This window comes from Triticum urartu, chromosome 7A, assembly GCF_056163025.1.
Source record: "Triticum urartu cultivar PI428250 chromosome 7A, HENAU_Tu73, whole genome shotgun sequence".
Taxonomy (NCBI): Eukaryota; Viridiplantae; Streptophyta; class Magnoliopsida; order Poales; family Poaceae; genus Triticum; species Triticum urartu.
In genome coordinates, this window is record NC_141879.1 from 302,880,567 (window position 1) to 302,904,369 (window position 23,803).

At 48.3% G+C, this 23,803-nt stretch overlaps 1 protein-coding gene and 1 non-coding gene across 2 annotated transcripts; both read right to left on the bottom strand.

Moving 5' to 3' along the window:
* Positions 1-6,254: 6,254 nt before the first annotated feature.
* TRNAA-AGC (transfer RNA alanine (anticodon AGC)) lies at positions 6,255-6,327 on the bottom strand. Its single transcript has one exon. It is a non-coding gene; the product is annotated as a tRNA-Ala (tRNA).
* Positions 6,328-6,602: 275 nt separating this feature from the next.
* Positions 6,603-9,068, bottom strand: LOC125528461 (protein DETOXIFICATION 33-like). Its single transcript, XM_048692933.2, has 7 exons — positions 8,942-9,068; positions 7,979-8,851; positions 7,804-7,890; positions 7,609-7,665; positions 7,175-7,532; positions 7,001-7,087; positions 6,603-6,870 (listed from the first exon to the last, which is right to left on the bottom strand). Exons 2-7 carry the CDS (start codon positions 8,821-8,823, stop codon positions 6,793-6,795), a joined length of 1,512 nt encoding a protein of 503 aa, XP_048548890.1. The 5' UTR covers positions 8,824-8,851; positions 8,942-9,068; the 3' UTR covers positions 6,603-6,792.
* Positions 9,069-23,803: the final 14,735 nt, after the last annotated feature.

Below are 23,803 nucleotides of genomic sequence, written 5' to 3' on the forward strand. Positions count from 1 at the left end.
TTCTTTCTTTCTTTCTTTTTCGTCCGGAGTCTCATCCCGACTTGTGGAGGAATCATAGTCTCGGACAATGCTCTAATAATGATGATCATCACACTTTTATTTTTCTTACAACTCAACAATTACAACTCGATACTTAGAACAAAATATGACTCTATATGAATGCCTCCGGCGATGTACCAGGATATGCAATGACTCATGAGTGACATGTATGAAAGAATTATGAATGGTGGCTTTGCCACAAATACGATGTCAACTACATGATCATGCTAAGCAATATGACAATGATGGAGTGTGCCATAATAAACGGAACAGTGGAAAGTTGCATGGCAATATATCTCGGAATGGCTATGGAAATGCCATAATAGGTAGGTATGGTGGCTGTTTTGAGGAAGGTATATGGTGGGTGTATGATACCAGCGAAAGGTGCACGGTATTAGAGAGGCTAGCAAAGGTGGAAAGGTGAGAGTGCGTATACTCCATGGACTCAACATTAGTCATAAAGAACTCATATACTTATTGCAAAAATCTGCAAGTTATCAAAGCAAAGTATTACGTGCATCCTCCTAGGGGGATAGATTGGTAGGAAAAGACCATCGCTCGTCCCCGACCGCCACTCATAAGGAAGGCAATCAAAAAATAAATCATGCTCCGACTTCATCACATAACGGTTCACCATACGTGCATGCTACAGGAATCACAAGCTTCAACACAATTATTTCTTAAATTCACAACTACTCAACTAGCATGACTTTAATATCACCATCTTCATATCTCAAAACAATTATCAAGTATCAAACTTATCATAGTATTCAACACACTCATAAGAGAATTTTTATTCTTCTTGAATACCTAGCATATTAGGATTTAAAGCAAATTACCATGCTATAAAGACTCTCAAAATAATATAAGTGAAGCATGAGAGATCAATAGTTTCTATAAAACAAATCCACCACCGTGCTCTAAAAGATATAAGTGAAGTACTAGAGTAAAATTATATAACTCAAAAGATATAAGCGAAGCACATAGAGTATTCTAACAAATTCTAAATCATGTATGGCTCTCTCAAAAGGTGTGTACAGTAAGGATGATTGTGGTAAAATAACAAGCAAAGACTCAAATCATACAAGACGCTCCAAGCAAAACACATATCATGTGGTAAATAAAAATATAGCTCCAAGTAAAGTTACCGATAGAAGTAGATGAAAGAGGGGATGCCTTCCGGGGCATCCCCAAGCTTTGGCTTTTAGGTGTCCTTATATTATCTTGGGGGTGTCATAGGCGTCCCCAAGCTTAGGCTCTTGCCACTCCTTATTCCATAATCCATCAAATCTTTACCCAAAACTTGAAAACTTCACAACACAAAACTTAAAGTAGAAAATCTCGTGAGCTCCGTTAGCGAAAGAAAATAAAAGATCACTTCAAGGTACTGTAATGAACTCATTCTTTATTTATATTGGTATTATACCTACTGTATTCCAACTTCTCTATGGTTTATAAACTATTTTACTAGCCACAGATTCATCAAAATAAGCAAACAACACATGAAAAACAGAATTTGTCAAAAACAGAACAGTCTGTAGTAATCTGTAGCTAGCGCAGGATCTGGAACCCCAAAAATTCTAAAATAAATTGCTGGACGTGAGGAATTTATCTATTAATCATCTGAAAAAGAATTAACTAAATAGCACCTTCCAAATAAAAATGACAGCAGTTCTCATGAGCGCTAAAGTTTCTGTTTTTTACAGCAAGTTCAACAAGACTTTCCCCAAGTCTTCCCAACGATTCTACTTGGCACAAACACTAATTAAACACAAAAAACACAACCAAAACAGAGACTAGATAAATTATTTATTACTAAACAGGAGCAAAAAGCAAGAAATAAAAATAAAATTTGGTTGCCTCCCAACAAGCGCTATCGTTTAACGCCCCTAGCTAGGCATAACAAGCAAAAATAGATCTAGGTAGTGCCATCTTTGGTAGGCAATTCTTCAATGAGGCATCTACCATCTCTAGGAATTTCTTTATTTTTATTGATTATCAAACTTTTAGGCACAAGATCGAAAAATTCATTTGTAACAAATGGTTCCTTAATGATAGCAAAAAGATTGGGATGAACACTTCTAGATTTGAGATCCGCATTTTCCTTACTAGATGATTCACCCTTATTTTTAGGGACGTACATAAGCTTGGCAACTTTAGTGGAAGGACTTGGAGTATTCTTTACGGAAGAAAAGGCGGTTCCGAAGTTGGTAATAATATTCTCAAGTTTATCGATCCTAACGGAATCATGATTTATTTTCTCATTAACTATGGGTTCCTTTTCTTTAATATCAAAGTAACTCCTACTTTAGATCCATATTGAGAGATTCGGCTGTGGATCTTTTTATCCAAATTTTCAATTAACTCTACGGTAGCAACCCTATTTTCAATAATCTCAAGCCTTTGCATTACATGCTCCAAAGTTAATATAGTTCAATTAACCAAGAGAGGGGGTGAGCCAAATAAATCTAACATAGCATTATAAGAATCAAAAGTATGGCTACCCAAAAAGTTCCCTCCGGTAATAGTATCAAGAACATAACGGTGCCAGGGAGTAATGCCTACTAAAAATTGCGAAGGAGAATGGTAGTAGATTGCTTCCTAGCAGATCTATTTTGAGCATTGCAAATTCTATACCAAGCATCTTTTATATTTTTCACCCTCCCTTTGCTTAAAATTTAGAATTTCATTCTCGGGAGACAATGGAGAAGATAAGGGACTAGCCGTAACGACAAGCAAGCAAACTAACACACAAGCAAACAAAAAGCAAGCGGGCAAAAAGAGGCAAACAGAGAAAGAGAGGGAGGATAGAGAGAGAGGGCGAATAAAATGGCAAGGGTGAAGTGGGGGAGAGGAAAACGAGAGGCAAATGGCAAATAATGTAATGCGGGAGATAAGGGTATGTGATGGGTACTTGGTATGTTGACTTTTGCGTAGACCTCCCCGGCAACAGCGCCAAAAATCCTTCTTGCTACCTCTTGAGCACTGCGTTGGTTTTCCCCGAAGAGGAAGGGATGATGCAGCAAAGTAGCATAAGTATTTCCCTCAGTTTTGAGAACCAAGGTATCAATACAGTAGGAGGCTACGCGCGAGTCCCTCGCACCTGCACAAAACAAATAAATCCTCGCAACCAACGCAAATAGGGGTTGTCAATCCCTATAGGGCCACCTTACGAGAGTGAGATCTGATAGATATGATAAGATAATATTTTTGATATTTTTATGATAAAGATGCAAAGTAAAATAAAGGCATAGTAAATAGAAAAGGAAATAACTAAGTAGTAGGAGATCAATATGATAAAGATAGACCCGGGGGCCATAGGTTTCACTAGTGGATTCTCTCGAGAGCATAAGTATTCTACGGTGGGTGAACAAATTACTGTTGAGCAATTGACAGAATTGAGCATAGTTATGAGAATATCTGGATATGGTCATGTATATAGGCATCACGTCCGAGACAAGTAGATCGACTCCTGCCTGCATCTACTACTATTACTCCACTCATCGACCGCTATCCAGCATGCATCTAGAGTATTAAGTTAAAAACAGAGCAATGTGTTAAGCAAGATGACATGATGTAGAGGGATAGACTCATGCAATATGAAGAAAACCCCATATTGTTATCCTCGATGGCAACAATACAATACGTGCCTTGCTGCCCTTACTGTCACCGGGAAAGGACACCGCAAGATTGAACCCAAAGCTAAGCACTTCTCCCATTGCAAGAAAGATCAATCTAGTAGGCCAAACCAAGCTGATAATTCGAAGAGACTTGCAAAGATAACCAATCATACATAAAAGAATTCAGAGAAGATTCGAATATTATTCATAGATAGACTTGATCATAAACCCACAATTCATCGGTCTCAACAAACACACCGCAAAAAGAAGATTACATCGAATAGATCTCCACAAGAGAGGGGGAGAACATTGTATTGAGATCCAAAAAGAGAGAAGAAGCCATCCAGCTACTAACTATAGACCAGTAGGTCTGAGGTAAACTACTCACACTTCATCGGAGAGGCTATGGTGTTGATGTAGAATCCCTCCGTGATCGATGCCCCCTCCGGCGGAGCTCCGGAACAGGCCCCAAGATGGGATCTCGTGGATACAGAAAGTAACGGCGGTGAAATTAGGGTTTTGGCTCCTGTTCTGATCGTTTGGGGGTACGTGGGTATATATAGGAGGAAGAAGTAGGTGGGTGGAGCAATAGGGGGCCCATGAGGGTGGAGGGCGCGCCCCCCTACCTCGTGCCCTCCTGTTACGTGTCTTGACGTAGGGTCCAAGTCTTCTGAGTCTTATCCGATGAGAAAATCACGTTCCCGAAGGTTTCATTCCGTTTGGACTCCGTTTGATATTCCTTTTCTTCGAAACCCTAAAACAGGCAAAAAACCAGCAATTCTGGGTTGGGCCTCCGGTTAATAGGTTAGTCCCAAAAATAATATAAAAGTGGATAATAAATCCCAATAATGTCCAAAACAGTAGATGATATAGTATGGAGCAATCAAAAATTATAGATACGTTGGAGACGTATCACTTGAACTGGCCCCCATTTCTTGTTCTCCTTCGCCACCTCCAAAGCAGGGAAGTTTGTGTCATAACACATCTCCAGGTCTGGCTATTCAGGCCCAGCAGCAGAGTCGTGGTCTTCTGATCCATCTTCAGATAAAATCTCATCATCTTCAGCTAGTTCCATCTCCCTCAGCAGATTGAAACCCACCGAGTCCCCCTGTTCAGTGTTAAGGAGTTATTCCAACATATCCATCCTGAGCCGATTTTGTGTCTCTGGGAGTTGATTCTTGAGCAAGGAGGTAGGAGCGCCTCTCTCCTGGGAGTTTTGGTGCCCTGAAGGCTGCGTTCTATGATTAGTGTTACCCTGTCCAGTGAGAGAGCCAGATTCTGAGCCAGTCCTAGAGTCTTGCTGAGATCTTCCCCTAGTAGAAGCACTGTCTCTCGACCTGGTTTCCAAGGAAGTGTTTGTGTCTATGGGGGGATGGTTGCTGTCACCACCTCCACCTCATGTGGGTTTGGTTCAACCTCAATCAGGAGTCTGTAAATTTTTCCTTTGATCCCAAATAGCCTTTCAGCAGGGATTCTTGCGGGATCTTTGCAGGAGATCTTCACTCTAACAGATTCATAGAACGTCTTGAAGTTATGCTGCCAGTCAACATCCAGTAACACTCATAGGGTGGAAGTGATCTGATCAAGCATATTCCATTCACACCACTTGGGGTTCATCTTCTTGATTCTGATTCAGACATTTTGCAGCTCCTTTTCTGCTTCTGCATTACCTTTCCAGACCTCCACATTAACAATGACATTGTCTTTCTTCAGTCCAAAGCAAGGGTAACCTGCAACAGTGGCAACATCAATTTCTGGTGGGAATTTAATTAAGAAGGACCATTCATCCAGAGCATTGATGGGCCAAGGCCAGTTGGTTTTGTATATATCAGCAACTTCCTCTGCTAATTCCCCTCATGGGCAGCAAGGCAAGGTTGGCATTGGTGGGTGGCGCCCTGCGGCTATACAGCGTCTGCCGAAAGGTGTTGGGGTTGATGGGCGTCGTCGGCGGCCGTAGCTTCTCTCACACCGGCTGCAGCAACAAAGAGCCATGAACGCTGAGAGAAAAGTCCTCGGAAACGAGAACGTGGGCTGGCTATGGCATGGCGTGGAAAATGGGTGTCGACGAGTGGCAGCGACGATGGCGGAAGGCTGAGGGAGGAGCAGGGGAAGAGAAAAGGAAAATATGTGTCATCGACGAGCAAATCAAGGAAGGACAAGGGCCCGCGTCGTGTCCGTCCACGCGTTGTCCGTTTTAACGTAAATATGGCCTAAATTTGGACAAAAAATGAATCAATACCGTCTGCTCCCATACAATTGGACCGTACTTTGTGTCCGTTTAGCAACAAACGGACTCGGCCCGTTGGAGTTGGCCTAACACCGGCAACGCCGTGCGTTCCTGCAAGGTCGAGCATTGAGGAGGCGATACGGCCTGAGGCGCGTGTGCCAAACTGCCAATAGTACACCAGCAACACACAAAACAACGTGGTCGCGCCGCCCTACCATTCGACCGGCGGTGATCTTTGCGCGTGGCCTGGTGGTTTGCTCAGGCCGGCGTGGCCATGGCGAACAGCACGGGTAAGCACGATCGGGCGGTTGACCATTATGGAACTCTGAGATCTGAAATCCCAGGAAATAAAACTATGAAAAAACAGATGGAGATGCGGGGTATCGATCCCCGTACCTCTCGCATGCTAAGCCAGCGCTCTACCATCTAAGCTACATCCCCTTGTTGCGCCGTAGCACAAACGAGCTCCGTCTTATTAATGTCGCTGCAAATGCATAAACAAGGGTCGCGTATGGGCCCAACCGGCAAACCAAGCGCCGGGTAGTCTTGGAGTTTCTCAAGCGTCAGAAAAAAAAAGAGGCTCGGACGAAACAGAGCCGGCTGGGCACACTGTCACACGACGTACTACATGGCCAGAACAAACTCATTGCAAACCACACCGATCGAGCTTCCAAAAAGAAAAGGAGAAGGCCAAACCAAACCACATCACGGGGATCTCCTGGAACCTTTTCCTTTTCCGTCTTCATTCATAACACGGCGCAAGGACCTTGCGGTGTTGCGTGTTGTCGACAAGAAAACACAAACGGGACAAGAGGGACTGCCCACGGGACCAGTTTTGGTTATAGCTCGCCTAACACGCACATGATTTAAATAATTCGGTTGGCCACCAAGAAACAGGCAGAGGCGCTAGAAGCTGTCCGGGATCCTGGGCGATGCACCACCGCCACCACCCCACTGCCGTATCCTGGAGCTCGCCTCGCTTGCCTGCCAAGTGCCAAACACATTCCAAGATGGTAGTTTAAGCGTGAGTTTCAGATAAAAAAAGATGGTAGTATCAGGACTTGTCTCGTTTTGCCCGAGGCTGAAACCCAGCAGTCAAACCAGGATCGCTCACCTCCTTGTTCCAGTTGGTGCGCATGGTGATCGCGATCAGGATCACCGTCTGCAGGCCCACCCCGGTGAGCATGCCGCCCCACATCCCCTGTTGCATCCCATCAAAAGTCAAGCAACCACGGTCGGTTCAAAACAAAACGAACAAAGACATGCATGCACGGAGCGGAGCGCGTACCTGAATCCCGCGGCGCAGCGGGAAGGCGATCATGTACCCGACCGGGATGCCGACCCCGTAGTAGCACCCCAGGTTGATGTAGGCCACCAGCCACTGCCACCCGGCGCCGACGGCCACGCCGGACAGCACGGGCTGGACGCTGTTGAGCAGCAGCGTGAAGGCGAAGACGACGCCCAGGCTGGCCACGGCGTGCACCACCTCGGGGCTCTCCGTGAAGGGCGCGCCGTAGACGTCGCGGAGGAGCAGGACGGCCACGAAGAATGCCACCCCGATGGCCACGGACGACATGAGCACCACCGCGATCGCAAACCTCGCCGCCCGCGGACGCCCCGCGCCCAGCTCGTTCGACACCCTCACGCTGCTCCAAAGATTGGATTAACGCGCAGGCATGAATGTGTTTTGATGCAGATTGGTTGATTGATTGATGAGATTACCTGATGGCTGCATTGAATCCGAAGAACACCATGATCTGCCACCCGAACAGGTTGGTGCTGCACGCGGCAGCCAATGTGCCACATCCACAAATCGCAACATGTCAGTGCTACTATACTACTATTTACTCTTTACTAAAGCTAGCTACCGTTTTGCTCAGCTTGGAAAGTGGAAATTATAACAGCTAGCTAGCTCACCAGATGGAGACTGCGGCGACGGCGACCTGAGCGTTGGGAAGGTTGCCCACGATCACGATCAGGAACATGTAGAACCAGAACTCCAAGCTAAAGAGCGGGAACATAGGTGATTAATTACAACAGTTCATGGCAGTTCATTGGACCATAAGTAGGTAGCTGTACGAAATGCACGTACCAGATCATGATTGCTGAGCCGATGGAGAGGCGGGCGAAGCTGAAGAGCTCGGTGAAGGCGAGGGAGTCCAACTCGAAGCCGTTCCATGCGCCGGGGCAGTAACCCATGACGATGTAGGCGAGCTGGCCGAGCACCACGAACCACCACGACGCGTTAAGCGCGACGGCGAGGCCGACGAGGCCCATCCGCATGGGCACCACGAGGAACCAGGTGAGCGCGACGTGGAGCACCAGCGCCGCCGCCGACACCGCCGCCATGGCCATCAGCTTGCTCTGCGCCTGCAGGAACTTCTGGATGGGGAAGTTGAGCGCGTACGCGAAGAGCTGCGGGACCATGTAGAGCGAGAAGCGGCCGGCCATGACGGCGATCTGGTCGTCCTGGTGGAAGAACCTGAGGATCGGGGTGGCGAAGAGGTAGAGTGGGAGCATGCAGACGGCCGTGGCGGTGAGCAGCAGCCAGGAACGCTGCAGGTAGACGCCGAGCATGGGGAGCTTCTTGGCGCCGTAGGCCTGCCCGCACAGCGTCTCCAGCGCGCTCCCCATGCCGTACATGATCCCGAAGGCGAGCCCGGCGACGACGGAGTTCTCGGTGGAGACGGCGTCCAGCTCCAGCGTGGTGAGGTGGCCGGCGGCGACCTGCGTGATGGCGCCCAGCGAGTACTGCGCCAGCGACGTGAAGATGGCCGGGCCGGCCAGGCACCACAGCCGCCGGTTCTCCTCCGCCGCGCAGCGCAGGAACGCCGACACGCTGTGGATCTCCTCCAGGTCATCCTTGTCGCCGCTGCCCGCCCTCGCCAGCAGCGCGTCCGTCAGCGGCTCATCGCCACCGCCAGCACAGGAAGCCATCGATCGATGATCGATGATCTCTCCTGTCCTGTATGCCAAGAGAGTCAACACTGGACTGGACCGGTCTGAAAAGGAAAATATGTGGCCTGCCACTGCCAGTAGGGTGCGGTATCGGTACCACGAATGCAATGCGGCAGCTACCAGTCAACTGCCCGATCGAGGAGACGATACTTGGTGCTTCTGCCTCCTTGCGAGTTAACCGGCGCGCTCTCTGGGCTATATAGGCGAAGACCGAGGTGGCCAACAAGATGAGCCGCGCCGTCTCGACAACACAAATCTGATGTCCAGCTTATGTTAGACTAGTCACAATGAGAATAACTTAGGGGTGGGGTGACTAGAGACTAAACTAGTTTTAGTCACCCATTAGTCAGGGGTGTTTGGAGGTTTACTGACTAAAAGTGACTACTACTAGTCTCTAGTCTCTAGTCACTAGTGATCCAAACACCCTCTTAACTAGTAACATCACACATTTCAATACAAGATTGCTTATGTGACAGCTAATTAATAAGGAGAGAATAGTTACTGTAACATCACACATTTCAAAGCATAATGAGTCTATAGCCTAATAAATAAACTCTTTCATGATACCACTCATACGTTACCACCCGGCAAACATCACATTCCACTTACGCCGGGAAACGTCTCTCCCCTTCCCCTCCCCCCTGCGCCGTCGGCCACTCCGGCCGCGGCGGCCACCTTCCCCGTCGCTGGCCGCTTGGCCACCGGCGCCACCCTCCCGAATCCATGGGGCGCGGACGCTCGGTGCACTCCCGCGGCTCTGCACGCTCCAGCTCACGCGGCAGCGAGGGATGGGGCCAACCCGCCTCCGTCCCAGATCTACGTCCGTCCGGCGGTCCGTCCGCGGATCCGGTCCCTCCGCCGCCCCCCAGCCCTCCTGCTGTCAACCCCGGTTCTCCGCCGCGCCTTCTGCTCCGGGGGGAGTGCTCTGGGGCCGCTGCCGCACTATCCACGCCGGATATTAGCAGGGATCGCCCAATGGAGCCGCTCCGCCTAAAATCCATCGTGGTCTGCCCCTCCCCCCGCACCGACCATTCCTCTCCCGGCCAAGCTGATGGATGGACGCCGGTCCTGTCCCGCAACGCGCGCCGTGCCGCCGCGCGCGCCCATGCCTCCCCCGCGCGCTCGCGGCGTCCCCGAGGCCAGCGCCTCTCCTTTAATGCGGACGCTGCCCGCGCGGCCTTCTTAAGGCGTTTATTGCTCCTAGATAGATCATAATACAAAAAATCAATCAGAGCACAGGGAGCCATCTCATTATCTTTTCGTAAAGAAAAACTATGGTGGACTAACTGATCTTTAAATCAGTTTATGAAAGAGCCCCAGGGGGCTCTGCTTCCGATGCCTCAGCTCCAAGCACCGCCGCGTCGATTGTAGAGATCCCATACACTGCATCCAGTGCAAGCTGCCGGGCCACATCGCCAAGGACTGCCCTCAAATCCGGCGTGGCCATAGTGGTGGTCTTGCGCCCGCTGCTAGCCGTGCTCCTGTCCGCGAGAGGCTCCGTTTCCCCTCGCCTCCTCCGCCCGCATCGGCCATGGACCGCTGCCGCCACACCGACCCCTCGCGCCGGCCAAGGGACGGCCACAAGGTGGTGATCGAGTTGCCGGAGATGGAGCATCAGATGTTCCTCCTCCGCCGACACGCCGTCCTCCTCATCTCCACGGCTGAGCGGCATGCGGCGAGCCCCATGTCCGTCGGCCGCGCCTTCGACGCCGTTCTCCGCACCCCGGCGCACCTGCTGCGAGTGACCAGCCACGACCCGGAGGACTTCCTCGTCCACTTCGAGCTGCCGGCGCACCGGGACAACGCCGTCCGCCTGGGCTCCATCAACGTTGATGGTGTCGCCTTCATCATCAAGCCGTGGCACGAGGACGTCCACGCTGACCATGAAGACTTCCTCCTCCACGTCCGTGTCGTCATCGAGAAGATGCCCATGCACCTCTGGTCCGTTGACGGTGCGGCGGAGGTGCTCGGCGACAAATGCATCATCGACCGGCTCGACAGCCGCACGCACAAGCGCGGCCACACGCGGACCTTCGCGTGCTGGGTGTGGGTGTACGACGCCGCCTTCATCCCCACCAAGCACACCATCTGGCACGCGACGCGTGGTGCCGGCCGCGTCGAGGCTATGCTGGGCTTCTCGCCGCCCAGCCGTGAGGTCCCCCCTCCACCACGCGTCCGACGCAACGTCATGCTCATCCACGTCGACCGCGTTGAAGACTGGACGCCCCTGACGCCTCGCTGCTCGCACTCAGGCTAGAGCGGCATCCCGTCCTCTGGGTCCGAAGATGATCGCCCATTCCCGCGGGTCTACCCGGGGACGTGGTCGATGCACATTGAGGATGGCCAGGGACAGGGCAGGCGCCAGCCCCCGGTGGTCGGTCCCTCTGGCTGTGGCGGGCTCCAGCTGTGACGCCCCCGATTCAATCGTACACTAATCATACACGCAAACGTGTACGATCAAGATCAGGGACTCACGGGAAGATATCACAACACAACTCTATGAATAAAATAAGTCATACAAGCATCATATTACAAGCCAGGGGCCTCGAGGGCTCGAATACAAGAGCTCGATCATAGATGAGTCAGCGGAAGCAACAATATCTGAGTATAGACATAAGCTAAACAAGTTTGCCTTAAGAAGGCTAGCACAAACTGGGATACAGATCGAAAGAGGCACAGGCCTCCTGCCTGGGATCCTCCTAAACTACTCCTGGTCGCCGTCAGCGGGCTGCACGTAGTAGTAGGCACCTCCCGAGTAGTAGTAGTCGTCGTCGACGGAGGCGTCGGGCTCCTGGACTCCAACGTCTGGTTGCAGCAATCGGATATAGGAAAGGTGAAAAGGGGGATAAAAGCAACCGTGAGTACTCATCCAAAGTACTCGCAAGCAAGGAGCTACACTACAAATGTATGCATTGGTATCAAATGGTAAAGGGGGTATCATATGTGGACTGAACTGCAGAATGCCGGAATAAGAGGGGGATAGCTAGTCTTGTCGAAGACTACGCTTCTGGTAACCTCCATCTTGCAGCAAGAGAAGAGAGTAGATGGTAAGTTCACCAAGTAGCATCGCATAGCATAATCCTAACCGATGATCCTCCCCTCGTCGCCCTGTGAGAGAGCGATCACCGGTTGTATCTGGCACTTGGAAGGGTGTGTTTTATTACATATCCGGTTCTAGTTGTCATAAGGTCAAGGTACAACTCCAAGTCGTCCTGTTACCGAAGATCACGGCTATTCGAATAGATTAACTTCCCTGCAGGGGTGCACCACATAACCCAACACGCTCGATCCCATTTGGCCGGACACACTTTTCTGGGTCATGCCCGGCCTCGGAAGATCAACACGTCGCAGCCCTACCTAGGCACAACAGAGAGGTCAGCACGCCGGTCTAAATCCTATGGCGCAGGGGTCTGGGCCCATCGCCCATTGCACACCTGCACGTTGCGAGGGCGGCCGGAAGCAGAACTAACTCCCGGAGGCGCAAAAACCACATCCACTCACTGCAAACTGAATCTGGTGTGGCCACCGCGCATGGAGACAAGGCCACGATAAAGCTGATCGGCACAAGGCGACCATGCTCCTGCTCGATCAACTAGGACTCCATTCTGCTGCCATCAGTTGAGAATGCTGGGCTAGACAACCCGTTCACGGAAGCTGAAGTTTGGGAGGCGATCAAAGCATCCCCCTCTGAGAAGGCACCTGGACCTGACGGATTCTCGGGCGCCTTCTACAGATCATGCTGGAGCCTCATTAAGCATGACATCATGGTTGTTTTCCATCATTTCTACAACTTAGCTGGGGGTGATTTTGCGGCCCTAAACTCTGCCATGATTGTGCTGCTGCCGAAGAAGGACGGGGCAACTAGTATGGCTGATTATAGGCCCATCAGCCTTATTCACTCCATCGCCAAACTAATCGCCAATGTTCTATCCATGAGGCTGGCCCCGATCATCAGCACACTGATCTCGCCTACCCAAACTGCCTTCCAGCATTCTAAGTGCATACATGACAGTTTCCTATATGTTCAAAACGCCGTCAGAGCTCTTCATCGCCGCAAGACACTTGCCCTGCTTCTGAAATTAGATATAGCCAAGGCATTTGACAGCATTTCTTGGGAATATATCTTTGAACTTCTTCAAAAAATGGGCTTCCCTGCAAGATGGCGAGATTGGATTGCGCTTCTGCTCTCTACATCCTCGTCGTCTTGCCTCCTGAATGGTTCTCCGGGCGCCTCCATCATGCATCGTCGTGGGCTGCGGCAGGGGGATCCGCTCTCGCCGCTGCTCTTCATTCTCTGCATCGACCCCCTGCACCGTCTTCTAGAGGCGGCAACCTTGGTGGGCCAGCTATCTCCTCTGCCTGGTACAGCCATGCGTATGCGTACAAGCTTGTATGCCGACGACGTCGTGATCTTCATCAACCCCACAAGGACGGAGGTCGATGCTCTGCTCAGCATCCTGCACCTTTTCGGCGAGGCCACGGGCCTGCACGTCAACCTGGCCAAATCCTCGGCAGTGCCGATTAGCTGCGGCGCCCTCGACCTTGGCTCCATCTTGCAAAACTTTGGCGGCATTATGGCGTCACTACCAATCACGTACCTGGGCCTCCCAATCACTACTAGCAGGATTCGTCTAGTCCACCTGCAGTTCATCCTAGATAGGATTCGTGCGCGCCTTGCTCGTTGGAAGGGCAGACCGTCGGCCGTAGGGTGCTCGTCCGCTGCGTCCTCTCCACCATGCCGACGTTCGCCCTCACGGTACTGAGAGTGCCAAAGAAGTTTTTCATGGAGGTAGATAAAGCCAGACGACGTTTTCTCTGGGCACAAGACGAAGAAGCAACCGGAGGAAAGTGTAAGGTAGCATGGAGCGCGGTCACCACGCCAGAATCCCATGGAGGCCTCGGCATACATGATCTGGACAAATTCGCGCGCGCCCTCCGTCTGCGCTGGCTCTGGATCTCCTGGACCCATCCAGAGCGGCCATGGATTGGCACGGACACGCCATGCAACCTGCCGGACCAGGCCCTCTTCGCTACCAACACGGTGGTCACCATCGGGGACGACATGACGGCGTCCTTCTGGTCAAGTCCATGGCTTGACGGCAGGCCACTCCGGCTGGACTACCCCACCCTCTTCACCCACTCCATCCGCAAGAACAGGTCCGTCCGGGACACGTTGCTCGACGGGCGATGGATCCTTGATCTCCGCCATGGGGAAACCAGTAGCATTGCGCCCTCTGTATTCCAGCTAGCAAGGGTGATTCGGAGAGCGGGCAGCATCATAAATAATGACCTCAGCGACACAATCCGCTGGACTGCTACCACCTCCGGGAGCTACTCCGCTCGCTCCGCCTACGCGGGTCAGTTCCAGGCGCCAATGGCACCCTTCCCCTCCAAAACGTCTGGCGTATCTGGGCACCTGGGAAGCTCAAGATGTTCCTGTGGATGCTCCACCTCGACAGGCTATGGTGCAACGATCGCCTGCAGTGGTGCGGCTGGGAGAACAGTTACTTATGCCAACTCTGTCTGCGAAGCTTGGAGTCCTCCTCCCACCTTTTCTGGGAATGCCCGATTGCTATCCAGGCCTGGACAACGGCGGCGTCATGACGGGGCTGTCACTCCCTGGCACACGCTACCTGGAGCTCCGGAACGACGACGACGGAAAGAGTGAGACTGATCACGGACGCGGCAAGCCCAACAGACAGGAAGGGCACCAGATCAATTCTTGCACTCATTGCCTGGCACATATGGCTTGAGCGTAATGCATGCACCTTCCACGGTAAGATGCCGTGCTCTAGCACCATTATCGAAGCGTGCCGTCGTGACATGGAGCAATGGAGGATCGCTAGAGCAGCCTGCATAGAGCACCCCTTCGGGGATGTGCCGTGAGAGATATCCCGATACTATCAGTGCCAGCATAGCCGTTAGGTTGGCCACTTGTACCTCTTCATTTTCACCCCATCGATCACTTGATCAAACTTGTTTCCCGCCTTCTCTCTGCTAATGAAATCAATGCCAGCTAGGGCTGGATCTTTCAAAAAAAATATGTTACTACCCACTATGGAGGTAGTAACATAGTGTTGACACCCAATTTTACCAAGATACAGATTGCAATGAAGATGGTCTCAAGTGAACAGGTTTTCAGTATGAAAAGATTCACGTCGCCGAGTGGAACCACTTTGATGTTTCGGTTGTATTCATTTGACCTTATCTTACGGACCGAAACTATACTCCGAGTGGCATAATTCAATGTTCCGAGTGGTTTTTGGCCAATCACGTCTTCAAGATGACCTCGGATGAAGGAGCACTCTTAAGGAATTGTCTTCGTCTCGTCGAGGCAATCGATTTTAATATATAAATCATCTCAATCCGAGTTCATATGCAAAAGTTAGAGGCAATACACTGCAGACCAAACCTCGACGGAAATATGGCACGAGGTGCCACACACTTGTCTGATAGGTTGCGTGAGTAATTCAGCCATCAAGACGGCCTTGAATCGAAAAACCTTCAACATGAAAAAGTTTTGTCTCGTCGAGCCGATCGTTTTTCATATAAAATTTGTCTCAATCCGAGGTCGTATGCAACCTGGAGAGGCAAATCAAGATCAGGCTGTGTTTTCAGTCGGGAAATCCGAGTGAAAAGTTTACCATCCGAGTGAAAACCTACCGATCGAGTAAAAAGTCGAGTGAAAAACTTATCGATCGAGTAAAATATTGGCTTCCGAGTGAAAATATAGTAATCCGAGTGAAATTATCATCCGAGTGAAGTTATTCCGAGTGAAAAGATTACCGTCGGAATGAAAACTTGACGTTCGAGTAAGATATTACCTTCCGAGCGAAATATAGTCATCCGAGTGAAAGATTGTCTTCTGAGTGAAATTATAGTCATCCGAGTGAAATATTGTCTTTCGAGTGAAAGACTCTAACATCCGAGTGAAAAGGTCCAGTCGGACGAAAAACTCTAATATCCGAGTGGATGAGTTCGGATCCGAGTGAAGCTGAAGATGTGCTCGAAAGGTAATCCAGATGACCTCGGATGGAAAAGTGACCAACACGGAAGTTGTGCACATCGTCAAAACGGAGAACTTTGGTTTTGGAGTCATTATCATATGAGATAGTATATGGCATGTAAGTTCACTACGAGACTCGGACAATCCAGTCTGTTACATGACCAAGTCCGACTGGATATTAAAGATGGCTTCGTAGAATATTCAAGACGGTCTTATTTGGAAAAGTGTTCAACATAAGAATTGTTCGTCTCGTCGAGACGCACAAGTTTCATATTTGGGTCGTCTTGATCGGAGGTCATATGCAAGCTCGGCGGCCCGCGCAAAGAGAAAGATAGAAGTTGGGCCAGATTCAGAATGAATCCGAGTTGGAATAGAACTAGGACTCTAGGATGTGAATTGATGTAATTTTTTGTAAGGAAAGCATAGATGAATCCTTTGTTTGTACGGGAAGTCCAGCCGCCTCTTATATATGTTGGGGGTGATGGCCGATTTAACAACACCAATCGAATAAACACATCTACTACTTTTTCATGTTCATCTGCTTTTTATCTCTCCCTTGTATCTTTCTTCTCGTTCTTCGCTAGTTCTTCATGCCGGAGGGCTGCGGAATCACGAGGCTCTAGGGGCGAGCGAATCGACCTGGTGCAGCCCATAGCCGCTGCGAGCCCTGACGGGGTCCCTCCCGGGTAAGCGGGGCTTCGGGTCTACAAAAGCGTCTGCCGGCTGTCCTGCGTATCGCGCTGCCGGTCGGACCTCCTTCGGCGCAAGCTACGGTGCATCACCCCCGGCGTCGAGGGTACACGGTGACGTGTTCGTGTGCGAACACACTTTTTGGCAACTCCGCTGGGGACAAAGCTTTGAACAGTCTCCAGCCTATTCTTGCTATGAGGAGGGCGTCATCAAGCGGCTGCAATCTACAACGGTAACATGTATCATCAATCTCCTTACGTAGATGCAAATAGCCATTATGTTGATGTTGCTAGATCTTTCAATGGACAAGTCATGTCAGCTAGCCCTAACGAGCAAAGGCTGACTAGTTATTCCGTTGGAGAAACTTGGAATTTACAGAATCGCGGCATCCAACTTATGAATATGAACTTTCGTGCATCGGCAACATCTTTCAATATGCCGGTGAACAACACGGTTTGTTCGAGTGATCAATATATGACACCTCATGTACAGGAGGGCGTCTCGCAGTTTTATCCATCGGCAGCCGACTCGCAATATGTGGGTTCATCCCCAAACATGCCGATGGATGGGGGAATCAGCCATGCTTCCATTAGCTATTTGGCCGGTTATCCTCAGACATCATATAGTACACCTCGTGATATTAATTGTTCAGTGGCATATGAAACTAAAAATATTCATGACTCGGATCACCTTGGCTGAGTGAATGGAGATTCTGCAGGAGCATATGTGCCTAATATTGCAGGAGATGAGGTGGCTCTGGCTGCATTAAAAAGTTTAGCCCAAAATAAGAAGATTAGTGCTATTTGCCTTGAGCAGCACGAAAAGGGATTGGTTCCTGATTATGAGGCAATAAGAGATAGGGTTTTGAAAGAAGACGAAGTGTTGCCGATTGACCAAATTGGCGTGAGAAAATATTCAACAACAGTGCACATGTCTTCACCTATCATTGCAGCATGTTATACACCCCCTTTACAATCACAAAATTTCGGCAACATCAATTCATTGCCGAAAGATCGTAAAAGTATTGGGGGGCAAGTGAATCCAAGTAGGGCTGAGTCTAAAGAAAAATATCTGGCCCAAGTGGACAAGATCAAGCCAAAGCTCACAGGGAATAGAGTCAACGAATTTACTACACATACCCTTGAGGAATTACCAGCAGCATATCAACAGGCCTACGAAGCACTCAAGAAGAAGCGTGGAGAGGGATATTTGCAAGAATACGTCAAGTGCCTTCCTCCATGTAGCAACCATTTTGGCCCTTCTAAACTTTTGAGGCAAGATAAAAAAGAAGCTTTGCAAGCAAACCAGCAAAAAAGGATTCACTCGGCTAATACGGTGGATTCAGTTGAAACCGGATTAAGCACCGGGATGTTTAAGGCCTAGTGCGTTGCATCATGCCAGTCGAATGCATCGTTCCAGACGAGTGCATCACCGGATAAAGCCGAGTGCATCAAGCCAACTATTGCCGTGTGTACCAAAATAGAAGATGCAAGATTGGCTGAGCAAAGGAACGACAAACGCAACAAATTGGTTGTGCTCGATTTTTCTGGATGTAAGGGAGCTTACATGCTACCCTATGAGTTTCGTGCTAAAGATATTGCTGAGCATCAAGAACAAAGTAATATGGCTGAACACAGTTCAGTTAACGATGAACACCAAGACCAAGAAAATGCGGCCGAGCAAAGTTCAACTGACAAAGAGCGTCCGAGTAAAATCCACTCGGGCAATCCGACTGAAATATACTCGGGCAATTCGAGTGAAATATACTCGGACAATCCGAGTGATGAGGCACCAGATCCAGAAAAAGAGGAACATGCGTTGGAGAATTATTCAGAAGTGGAGCAATGTATTGTTCTAGTGGTGCAACCATCTTCTCCTTCCAACGTCTTCACAAAGGTACACCTAGCAGATAGTTTACTCAATTTTCGATTCGGTCAAAATCATATTGTTGATGCACCTGTTAGTAAGATTCTAATTAATTTTGAAAGACCAATTGAAATGAGTAATCTATTTGTTAGGAATGATCTTGTCACTAATCATGATAGTCAACACATGGTATCATTCATAGAGGCTAATAGTGACAACTTATCAAAACCAAAGTTGTTCTTGTCATGCCAACTGAACTTTGTATTCATATGGACAACTTTGTTTGTTTCATGCCTGGCTAACATTTGGTCTCAGATGAGATGTATATTCTGTAATTATTTTGGTTGCAGAAACGTAAAGCCAGGTCCAAAGTCCTTCGAAGACGATTCAAAAGCATCGGGAAAAGAGGATGAAAATCAATGCATAGCCGAGTCGGATGACGCTAAGCCAGCACTGCTCGGTTGTTTTGTTTCAGAGCTAGTATCACAATATCAATTAATGGACGAGCAGTGTACCTTCAGTCCGGGAATAGTTGATCACATCATTGGTGCATCGTCGACTAATCCTATTATAATTGATCATGATGTCGAGCCATCAGGACAAGAACAAATTCAATGTTTGTTTGAAGAGAATATCAAAGACAACAACGTGATTCATCAAGCCGCACAATCGATACGATTGAAGTTTGTTGAGGCACGATCATATGAACAGTCGGATCAGATTGGTTTTGATGGCGATCAAATGTTGACTCAGCTATCTCAAGCCGATTCACCTAAAGGTTAACATGTACACACCAATGATGATGGGGTCAAGTCTTCAAGCAAGGATATGGTTAAAAAGTGCATCAACAACAATCTTGAAGATGGGAATTCCATCAAAGCTACAATGGTGACATCTATCACTGGGGGGCAACAAGAAAATTCAAAGACCGATGCACGCACAGTTAAAGAAAGCAAAGGCAATGGTAAGCACAAAGGTAAAAAGCTGAAAGTCACTTTCGCGCAGTTATTAGAAAAATATCAGAATATAAGTGAGGCAAAGAGTGCTTATCGGCCGAGTGAAACAAAAGCATCGAAGTCACCCCTAAGGCATAAATTTGAGGACCAGGATTGGCGAAGGAAGAAGTTGAGCAAACAGACTCCATATCCTCCTTTTGGGCCACCAATGCTGATGTCATGGATACCTCCCCATGCTGTCTATTATTCAGATCAATCATGGAACAAGTATAAATCAAGGGCAAACTGTCCATCATATTCTAAACCACATCACCAAAATTATGCAGCTCCGAGAGGATCATCATTTGTTCAACAATCACATGTGAAAGACCGACTCAACCAAAAAGAATCGGTCTGGGGGTCAGCAAAGAAGATGGACGTGGTCAAGCAAGTGTACCGAGTAAAAAAGGATGGCCGCAAGTGTGTTGTTTCAGATCCGACTCCGGATGACAAAAAGATAGTCGGGTCTACGTTGGCTACTAATGGAAAGGAAGTGAAGCGGGTAACTTTCAAGGACCCAATCATCGAGTCTGGACAGGCCAAGCCGGAAGTGCCAAAGGTCAGGAAAGAGTTTCTAGTGCACAAAACAAAATCACAGCCGGGATGCTCACTCGGCTTATCACATTGGCAAGAAAGAAAGCTGAAGCGGCTCAGGGCCAAAGACTTGGAGAAGAGGAATATGGCATGGGTCCCCAAGGAAAGCCGTCAAGGCGAGAATGATGTGCCAGCTCCTGTTGTGAAGCCAGCAGGAGTAAGGAAGGACAAGCATGAAGCCGGTAGGCGAAAACAACGATTTTCATGTCACTATATGAGACTCCAAACGGCGCATCATCCATGTTCTGCAACCGTCACATCAGAGTTGGTGCCCAACAATATATCCCCAGCTGAAATATCAGATTTATTTCGGCTATTCACACTTTGGTGGACGGATTTTCAAGCTCCTTTGAGTTATCTGCAGGATCCATGTTAGGAGACAGACGATGTTCGGCGGGGGCTTGATGGTGTACATTGGTCAACAATGAGTTGAGTCACCAAACAGTTGACAGTATTCCTTTGAGGTGCATGGTTATAATTGCTTGGGAAGACGGCTTGGCGATGTATCGTCGAGCATTTCTAATATCTCCAAGGAGTACCTGGACAAAGTAAGGTTTGAATTGACATGAGAAATGTGTGGAGGCCTTTGTGACATCCAATGGTTGTTCTCAAATGACTATCATCCGAAGAAGTTCTACTCAAGCAGCAACAAGCCCAAGCATATGGCCGATAACAATTATCATCCTCAGCATACACAGCTGATGGAGTGTTGACATCGTGCTTAAAAAATACCCGAGGCAAAGTATTTTCTGGCACGCAAGCTCTGCCAGAAAACAGGGGGGCATGTGTTGACACCCAATTTTGGCAAGATACAGATTGCAATGAAGATGGTCTCGAGTGAACGGGTTTTCAGCATGAAAAGATTCACGTCGCCGAGTGGAACCACTTTGATGTTTCGGTTGTATTCATTTGACCTTATCTTACGGACCGAAACTATACTTCGAGTGGCATAATTCAATGTTCCGGGTGGTTTTTGGCCAATCACGTCTTCAAGATGACCTCGGATGAAGGAGCACTCTTAAGGAATTGACTTCGTCTCGTTGAGGCAATCGATTTTAATATATAAATCATCTCAATCCGAGTTCATATGCAAAAGTTAGAGGCAATACACTGCAGACCGAACCTCGACGGAAATATGGCGCGAGGTGCCACACACTTGTCTGATAGGTTGCGCGAGTAATTCGGCCATCAAGACGGCCTTGAATCGAAAAACCTTCAACATGAAAAAGTTTTGTCTCGTCGAGCCGATCGTTTTTCATATAAAATTTGTCTCAATCCGAGGTCGTATGCAACCTGGAGAGGCAAATTAAGATCAGGCTGTGTTTTCAGTCAGGAAATCCGAGTGAAAAGTTTACCATCCGAGTGAAAACCTACCGATCAAGTAAAAGGTCGAGTGAAAAACTTATCGATCGAGTAAAAGATTGTCTTCCGAGTGAAAATATAGTAATCCGAGTGAAATTATCATCCGAGTGAAGTTATTCCGAGTGAAAAGATTACCGTCGGAATGAAAACTTGACATTCGAGTAAGATATTACCTTCCGAGCAAAATATAGTCATCCGAGTGAAAGATTGTGTTCCGAGTGAAATTATAGTCATCCGAGTGAAATATTGTCTTCCGAGTGAAAGACTCTAACATCCGAGTGAAAAGATCCAGTCGGACGAAAAACTCTAATATCCGAGTGGATGAGTTCGGATCCGAGTGAAACTGAAGATGTGCCCGAAAGGTAATCCAGATGACCTCGGATGGAAAAGTGACCAACACAGAAGTTGTGCGCATCGTCAAAACGGAGAACTTTGGTTTTGGAGTCATTATCATATGAGATAGTATACGGCATCTAAGTTCACTACGAGACTCGGACAATCCAGTCCGTTACATGACCGAGTCCGACTGGATATTAAAGATGGCTTTGTAGAATATTCAAGATGGTCTTTTTTGGAAAAGTGTTCAACATAAGAATTGTTCGTCTCGTCGAGGCGCACAAGTTTCATATTTGGGACGTCTTAATCGGAGGTCATATGCAAGCTCGGCGGCCCGCGCAAAGAGAAAGACAGAAGTTGAGCCAGATTCAGACTAAATCCGAGTTGGAATAGAACTAGAACTCTAGGACGTGAATTGATGTAATTTTTTGTAAGGAAAGCCTAGATGAATTCTTTGTTTGTACGGAAAGTCCAGCCGCCTCTTATATATGTTGGGGATGATGGCCGATTGAACAACACCAATCGAATAAACACATCTACTACTTTTTCGTGTTCATCTGCTTTTTATCTCTCCCTTGTATCTTTCTTATCGTTCTTCGCTAGTTCTTAATGTCGGAGGGCTGTGGAATCACGAGGCTCTAGGGGCGAGCGAATCGACCTGGAGCAGCCCATAGCCGCCGCGAGCCCTGACGGGGTCCCTCCCGGGTAAGCGGGGCTTCGGGTCTACAAAAGCGTCTGCCGGCTGTCCTGTGTATCGCGCTGCCGGTTGGACCTTCTTCGACGCGAGCTGCGGTGCATCACCCCGGCGTCGAGGGTACACGGTGACGTGTTCGTGTGTGAACACATAGACTAGTAACATCGACAAGTTACTACTCTATATTACTCCCCATTATGAGCAGTCTTATTCGATACTCCACAGAGCGCGTGCCCACTAATCAATCCAGTCCACTGCTATGCAAATACTGCTAGTACTCGATCCCATCGCTTTCGCTTTCGATCGGATCGCTCGCAGTCGTCATCCGGGTTTTATAGGAGACAAACTCTGGACGGCTTAGCGTACAGCGCGGGTTGCACGCACGTCGTCACTCTATCTACTCCGTAATTACTTGTTTACCAAACAACACCTGCTATTTGCTGCCACTGAAAAATGCAAAACCATTAACCAAGAAAAAGACAAGTAACACAGACTGCCTACTGCGTAAAAAACGCAGAAACAAGTAATGTACATGATCTGAAGTTCTGAGCTGGCTACTGAAGCATCAAGGATTCAAGGACCCTGTGCTGTGTCAGGACTTCACCCACGACTTCATAATGGAAGTACACGAACCGAACAACGCAATGTTTGTATACATGCTTTTAACCCACGTCTGCCCATGTCTATGTGACTACTATGCGTTTACTCAATTGATACGATTAAGATCTCAGTTGCTAAGAGGTGTTCAAGAGCTTTGTATATATAGTGGTGCCCCGCTGTCCATGTCTATGACCACTATGCGTTTACTCAAATGATACCATCAAGATCTCTGTTGCTAGGCTTGTGCTTAGCTTACCTTAGCTCCTATCTCCTGTTTAGCTGTTTTGAGCTTCTCTTGTATAGCTGGAATCCCCAGCTAGCAGAGATAGTGTGTGCGTTACCTTTGTATGTTTCTCGGTTCTCAATTTATTTATAAAGCAGCACAAAAGCTTTTTTCGGTACAGCGTCGATCCATTGTCAAACTTACATGAGATAACTTTTTTCAGTTTAACTATACGAAAGTCACCTGAATATTAATTTTGGGTCAATCGATTTTTTGGACATTGATTTTTGCTTTGAGATTCGTACTGTTCTGTGAGCTGGCTTAGGTTTTGTGTTTTGACTGACCAAATATTTGGGTCAGTCAACTTTCTACTGGGCTGAAGCTCACGTATGCTGCCCAGCCCTCCTCTCCGCCCTTTCATTTTTTTCTTTAACAGAAATCTATTTTTATGTGCCTTTTGTTATTCTTTATTAGTTGGATTTTTATTCTTTTCTTTGGTAGGTATTTTTTGGTGTTGGGTGAGTGTAAATATATACATACAAATGCTATACAATATGTGTAAATATTACACTATCATATGATTGTTGTTTGTA

Coding starts and splice junctions, on each gene's coding strand:
- LOC125528461 (XM_048692933.2), bottom strand. CDS start 8,823: ATGGCTTCCTGTGCTGGCGGTGGCGATGAGCCGCTGACGGACGCGCTG. Junction 7,088..7,174: donor CGCTGCGCCGCGGGATTCAG/GTACGCGCTCCG, acceptor GGGATGCAACAG/GGGATGTGGGGCGGCATGCT. Junction 6,871..7,000: donor GCACCAACTGGAACAAGGAG/GTGAGCGATCCT, acceptor GGCACTTGGCAG/GCAAGCGAGGCGAGCTCCAG.